The sequence below is a fragment of the Gymnoscopelus microlampas genome (genome assembly GCF_963454915.1).
Source record: "Gymnoscopelus microlampas genome assembly, chromosome: 6".
NCBI classification, from domain to species: domain Eukaryota; kingdom Metazoa; phylum Chordata; class Actinopteri; order Myctophiformes; family Myctophidae; genus Gymnoscopelus; species Gymnoscopelus microlampas.
The window spans coordinates 48,323,974-48,331,473 of NC_139943.1; the positions used below are offsets into that span (position 1 = coordinate 48,323,974).

A 7,500-nucleotide genomic window follows, 5' to 3' on the forward strand; every position below is an offset into this window, starting at 1 on the left:
CTGGCCCCGGATGGCTAAGTGGAGATTCCCCTTAGCTAGCCTCTTTTAGCGTCAAGCAGCTATCGATCCCAATGGCCCACCAGACAAATGAGGTTTTGTTTTTCAGCAGGTTCACAGGAGGAAGGGGGAAGATGAGATGGGGTAAATGGATTGACTGCCACTGTGCTGGCCCATGCAGAGGAAAATAGCTAAATAGCCTACAGACTTTAGAAGGATTTGGTTTGTGAGAGACAAATAAACAGTGACATGTAATAACATACAGTATATAGAGAGATAAACCAAAAAACAGACAGGATTTGGTGGTGGAGAGGCCTTGCTCCGAGGTTCTGGAAACAATTGGTTTCAGGTTATTACTGATAAACATGATAGTTTAACTTCATGGTTTGTTTATGGTGTGATAAGTCAAACTCAAATGAGACAGTTTTGTGTTATTCTCTCCTTGATGATGCTCTAGTTTACAATAACAGGGTTGTTCTGTTCACAAGAGAGAGACATGTCTAATTAAGTCAGTCTACTTCCCTTCCCAACATTTTGTATTGAAATTGAAGTTAATGATGGAGACATATTACTATACTGTACTGTATGTCTTGGATTGCACCAAAACAGCCCATGGTTGAACAATCATTAGAGTATTATACTTAAATATAGCCCTGAACTGACCGTGTTATTGACTTTCAAGTTGCCTGCCACCGGTTGATGATATCCATTTGAAATTATTGCATTAAAATGACTTGCCAATAGCATTATAGCATGCTAATCAATACATTGCCAGGTCATGTCATGGATTAGTGTCAACTGTTAGCTTGGCAGTGATTCCCTGTCTACTGCTGTGCCAATGTTGGCATTCAACGTATTTACCAACCAATTATCAATGATCAAATGATCAAACTCAACCTTTGCATGGAATATGATCTTACGGGGTAAGCCGCTTGTGTGACAAATAAAACATTGTCCAAGACCACAGCTGCCAATCCATCTTAGTTTGCCACAGGTGGCAGTCAAAGAATCCAAATGATTTGCCATTCACTAACCTAGAAAGGTCTTCCTGACTATACTGCAGATTATCAACATTACAGAATTAATTTCCCTCATGTAAGATTGAAGTTGAATTACCAAAATGTAAAAGTCGGTGCCTTAACAAAACAAAGTGACATGTCCGAACTTCTGCACCAACTAATCTACTTAACGGCATGATTAAGTGAACACACAGCAATGAGGAAAAAGCCTTCCGCTGTTTGAGGCAGCTGATGTTTCTGTTCTAAAGTTTGCAACAATTGAGACTGCACAGATGCGTCTCCTAATGTATATTCCATATTTTGAAGTAGCATCGGTCCAGAACTTCAGGACATTTCATTTGGCTGTGCTGACTGAGGGCTTTGGAGGACAAAGATCCTACTGTGTCATGAATGTTATAAACATTCAGGGTTTTTATTTATTTTATTTTATTTATCATTATTTATTTATTTTTGTTAGAATAAAGCAGATCACTGAAAATGATGTGCTGATTCTTTATTAACCTGGGGTAAATGCCTACATAGACAACTGGCATAGATCTTCAAGGAAATGCATGGTGTAGGGAGGACATCAGGTACTGTATTGTATGTCATTCAGCTTAATCACCTTATGATGCAAGTGAATGTTTAAAAACATTTAATCATTTTACATAGTATAGATAGATTGGTACTATTAAACAAGGGTGAGGGCTTAGAAACGTTAGTTGTGCTCGACAGCACTTCAAGCACTCACCTGGATTTTTGGTGGAAATGCGACCTATTACCCTTGATGACACAAAGATAAATATCTATTCTGCTAGGGTTAGGATTTATCAAGCCAAGGGTTCATCCACGTTAGATAGAGGAAAGAGCATGTTTTAAGTTTAGGGTTAGATCCACATGTTTAGTGAGTTAAGAGTTCTACACTGAGAGAGAAGTGACATGATTTGTATCATCGTCAATTGGCATGATGGCAATAACAAGGCAAACAGGGCCCAGGTTGAAAAAGAAAACCCTAAACAGACGTGTGTGCGTGCACGTGGCTGTGTGGGAGGAGTAAAAAGGAGTACAATTGTGTAAAAAAAAAAGAAAGAAAGAAAGAAGAAAGAACACTAGAGGCCATCACAGATGTTTCTGTGAGCTGACCTGCTAGTGTCCCTGTGTCTCCTCTCTCAGAAGGCCAAGCTATTGAGAGAGCAAGGCCAAGGTTGAGAGGGGGAGGGACGCATACTCTAGCACTATAGCGTAACCACAATGGCTATAAGGAGGCCATTAGGCTTAAGATAGTGCTCAAATTACATTTCGGTATACTGTTTATATTAATTAGCACAAATCAGTCAGTTGAATCGCCAAGTTTGACATTTACAAAACCTACTAAGATACAAGGATAAGAATGTATGCATTAGATTGCACATACTATACATACAGTATGCTATATCCAGCATTTGTTTTACTCCCCATATTTGCAAAATCTATATCCTCTTATTAAATCACTTTTTTCTTGAAAAATTTGTCTCCACATTTCTTTTTAGAACCCATTTGCACTTACACCCTTTTCTACTAATATTTATTTCTCTCTTTAATTTCTACTGTGTATCTATTGTTGTATTATTTATGTTTTTTATGACTTTGTATTTTTGGTTGTTAAGCGAGGTGAGATTAACTTTATAAACCCTACGGGTTTTCTAAATCTCACCTGCCCAACCCAACCCAATATTATGCTGTTGTTACAAAGTTGTTGTTTTTAAAAGTGCAAATAAAATAGATGTCACCGAATACACTTCAAAATTAGCTTCACATAAAGCAACAGACACTGAGTACTACGTCGGCACAAAGAGCGCTACTGGCAAAATTCTGTAGATAAAGAGCCATAACTAGACAGCTATGACTCATAAATCTCGACTTGATTACTCTTGGCATCGCTATTGTTGTCAAAACAATGTCAAAACATGCGCTCCGAGCCAGCACCTCCGTCTCACAAAATTTCCCTTTCAGATCGCTCCCGTCTCAAACGCTTTCTCTCTCCTTCACGCTTTCGCTCTTCCCTTCCTAGGCTTTAAAACTTTTAGGCTTCCTCTTTCATTCAGGTGTTTTCCTTTTCCTCTCCGCTCCCCGTTCTCTCATGCATGAATTCCGTATAATTTTTTTGTCTTAAAAAAAAAGGAAAAAAATAAATCATGAATGAGGCTGCATCTCTGAGGGCATTTATCCCCTTCCTACCTCGCGCCCGCCATGCACCCTCCTTTGATCGTTTCAAAGCGCACGCACACACACACACACACACGCACGCACGCACGCACGCACGCACGCACGCACGCACGCACGCACGCACGCACGCACGCACGCACACACACACACACACACGCACACACACGCACAGCAAGGTGCTTTGTTAGCTCAATAGCGCTTAATGAGGCCTTCGATAAGTGAACTCCACAATCCAAATTGAATAAAGTTCAGATAAGCATTCTCACAACCACTGAGAGCATTAACATCAACACAACACGAGGCAATAAGCAACATTGTTCACTGAGGACCTTTTTCCTCTCTCTTTTCCTAATGGAGGTGCAGTAGGGGTCGTAAAACGTTTGTGTTGTGAAATTCCCAACACCCTTTGGGGAGAGGGGATCGGCGTTGTATAGTTTCTTCCTCTCCCTCCCTTCTTTTTTGTTCTTTTTTTCTCTCTCTTTCTTTCTCCCTCCCTCGCTCTCTTTCTTTCTCCCTCGCTCTCTCTTAGCAAATATGTTCTATGATAACCATTATGTATATAAGTGCTATTTTGGAACCACAGGTGTCAAGCGGCAATAAAAATGTTGATGAATTGCCTGGGCCAGGTGTTGCGCTGGTGGGGCAGAATTCCACAGTGATTCATCATAAACGGTCTTTTGTTTGAGACAGCTGACAAGGACCGGGATAAGAGATGCTATGTTAATAAAACAAATGCATGAGGCGATAACCAAAACTATTGTCAAAGAAGGGAATTAGTGTGTGTGTATTTGTGTGAGTGTGCGTGGGTGTGTGTGTACAGTATATATTTGTGTGCGCAGAATCAGATAAAGGATGTTAGCATAACATATGAAGTTTTGTGACTTCCCAAACAATTAATTTCATATATAAAAAAGGCTCATTAAATACTGAAGTGGATTAATAATGCAGATTGCATATAGTACAGTGCATACCAGAAAAGAGTGTGCAGGCTTTACCGTTCCACAAAGACTGAATCACAAAAGAAAAATTGTCGGAAATAATATTTGTACAGTATGTAGTATGGGTGATGGGTTCATTTCCTGTTGGTAATTTCCTGTATGTTCATTTGGATGTATTTTTTGTTAGTTTTTTATCCATCTTTCTACCTACTTAAATTTGTTTTGTAAAGCACTTTGTCACTTTACCAATAAATGTTTACATACATGCCACACGCACAAATGTTTAATACAGTACATTAATTTCATAATACCAGACCATCAGATAAATAATGTGCTGTAGTGCTCTAGGAAAGGCCTGGAGCACGGCTTCTTTGTTGGTGTGTCAAGTAAAACAAACTTCATTAAAATTCAACAAATCGAGATCATGATCAAGGCAGGTTAATACCTGTTGTGTCCCATCCAGCTGCCTTTAAAAAAATAAATAAAGGATTCTAAATGTATTTAGTGCTGCCTTTCTGAACTGTACCAAGTTGGGTTTACATTGACAATCTTAAGGGAGTTGTCAGTTTGTTGAAAGTTCAACCGTCATCAAACAAAAAACAATCTGCTCTTAACATGGAAGTCTAATGAGAGTGATCTAGGGCAATTTTCAACCTGACTGACATCGCCCCAAAGGGGAGGGGAGGTAGTCTTGACACTGATTGGACATTTTGTGATGTGACAGTCTTAAACAGACACAGCTTTGCGTGTAACACTCTAGAACGGCCAGTCACAGATTTTAGTGTAACACTATGACAGAATCGTGTGAAAATATCCCTCTCTTTAACATCACCCCATCGCCCTAATGAACAAACCACCATAGACTGTTTTGTGCACCAGTCAATCCTGAAATATTATACGGAGCATAAGTCCAGATCAAATGTGTCAATCATTATGTTGTTACAGTATGATCATTGTCTGATTACATGATCATGATGCTGTATCAAGATAGAATCATGAATATTCGTCATCATCATCAGTGGACTTACCTGTAGTTGTATGGGGCTGAGGCCAGATGCAGCTGCAGCTGCCATTGTAGAAGGAATGAACTGCATGGGGTAGTTATCACCTGTCAAAATACCAGCAGGACAAAACGTATTGTCAGTTATCAAACTAACGTAGTCACTCACACCTATTTGCATACACAGCACACACCCATACCTGATACAGACACAACAATACGATCACAGTATCGAACAAACTAAAAAGTGTAAATGAATGCAGAGGAAAACAATATTCACACTTACAGTGCATGTTGGAATATCAGCATGCAATTACACATGAATATACTGAGTGTAAGTATTTATGAACTGTAAGCATGAATATGTATGAATGTGTACAGTATGTATGTTAGAAGTACTGCATGCATGTGCAGGCTTAAGTCTTGTCAATAAAATTTGGGTTAAGATTTTGAATTCCAGTAAATACACTACCACTTAACTTTAACATCGGTAGTAAATCAATGACATTGTTTAGATTATAATACCAAGTGATGGCGTGTGTGTGTGTGTGTGTGTGTGTGTGTGTGTGTGTGTGTGTGTGTGTGTGTGTGTGTGTGTGTGTGTGTGTGTGTGTGTGTGTGTGTGTGTGTGTGTGCGCGTGTGCGTGTGTGTGTGTGGCAGCACCTGGAATGTATGAAGGAAGACTGGAATGTGAGAGGGACGAGGATAGAGCAGGTGGTGACTGGAAGCCTGCCTTAGGAATATAGGGTACGAGAAGCGTGTGTGTGCATGTGTGCATGTGTGTGTGCGTTCCGGTGTGTGTGTGTGTGTGTGTGTGTGTGTGTGTGTGTGTGTGTGTGTGTGTGTGTGTGTGTGTGTGTGTGTGTGTGTGTGTGTGTGTGTGTGTGTGTGTGTGTGTGTGTGTGTGTGTGTGTGTGTGTGTGCAAGCATGAGGTACTCTATGTGCGTAGCTGCACAGCACATATATGCAACTGTGTGTGCTTGCGTGTGATAAATGCATAATGCCGAAACAGTGGCATGCGTAGGCTACTGTGTGTGTGCGTGTGCGTGCGTGTGTGTGTGTGTGTGTGTGTGTGTGCGTGTGCGTGTGCGTGTGCGTGTGTGTGTGTGTGTGTGTGTGTGAAATGTCATGTTGCAGATGTGTTGTGTAAGTGACGAGCCCTTCAGCGCTCCACAACAGAGACATTCCTGCCCTGCTGTGTGAAATCTATTGTCTCTGAAACCTGAACACCCGTCCTCACACTTCCCTATCACACCGCTTCTCAAAGAGGGGTCCGGGGACCCCCTGGGGTCCTTGAAGAGGTTCTAGGGGGTAGTAGTTAGGGGGTCCCTAGTAGTAGTTAATATAGCACGTTTAACCACTTTCAACCCATTTTATTCTTCCGTACCTGACACACTTGCAAACACCTCAGTGTTCATTTAACTCTGAGAGGATGCAAATATAAGGGTCCTTTTGGTCCTTTTGTACCCGCCTCAAATGGATGGAAGTTAACAGAGAGTATTTGACTGAGCACACTATGGAATCCTCAGTACAGTGTTCATTTAAAGGGCAAGACTTTGCCATTTTTAATAAGTGGAAAACCTGGACTGGATCCGCGGATCCGGATCCAAATCAACAGGAAGTTGACATTTTTATTAAAAAAACAAACAGTACTGGGTTTGGTGATGCTTTTTATTGTCTGAATCAGCTTTGTTTGGGTTCATTTATGTGCTATGTGCGTGTGCGTGTGCGTGTGCGTGTGCATGTGGGTGTGGGTGTGTGCGTGTGTGTGTGTGTGTGTGTGCGTGTGTGTGTGTGTACCTGGTTTGTAGGACATGCTCGGGGGGAACAGGAAGCCTTGCTGTGCTGCGGCTGCGGCAGCCAGAGAACGCTGGTCATGAGGAAACACTGGGATCATCAGAGGAGGCATGTGGCCCTGTACCTGATACATAGAGAGACATAGAGAGAGACAGAAAGAGACCGAGAGAGACAGAGAGACAGAGAGAGAGAGAGAGAGAGAGAGAGAGAGAGAGAGAGAGGAGAGATTGCGGGTGGTTAGATATCATCAACTTGAACACATACACTTTAACCCAGATAAGACGCCAGGACAACACACACGACAATTACATGTACACATTTCAAGAGTCGAGACACACAACATGTTGCGCACACACACGCGCACATACAGTACACTGCATGAATGACGTGATCTACAGCGTCAGACAAAAGGACGAAGGGTTTGTATAAAACTGTCCTCTTCAGAGTAATTGTACTGTACCACTGCTTTTGTTTTTCCCAGAATGCTGCGTTTATCACAACACAGAGTCTACAAGAGCTTGCTTTCATGTCAGCTTGAAAGGACCCCTAAATCAGAGGGTTGT

General features: G+C 41.4%; 1 protein-coding gene across 2 annotated transcripts in view; it reads right to left on the minus strand.

Moving 5' to 3' along the window:
- LOC311047290 (transcription factor Sox-6-like) overlaps positions 1–7,500 on the minus strand; it is a 150,748-nt gene that overhangs the window by 36,286 nt on the left and 106,962 nt on the right. For both annotated transcript variants that reach the window (XM_084059954.1, XM_084059953.1), the window contains exons 8-9: positions 6,941–7,061; positions 5,167–5,246 (exon numbers count right to left, since the gene is read on the minus strand). In XM_084059954.1, the coding sequence (XP_083916080.1) occupies positions 5,167–5,246; positions 6,941–7,061 (201 nt within the window). The remainder of the gene's footprint in view (positions 1–5,166; positions 5,247–6,940; positions 7,062–7,500) is intronic.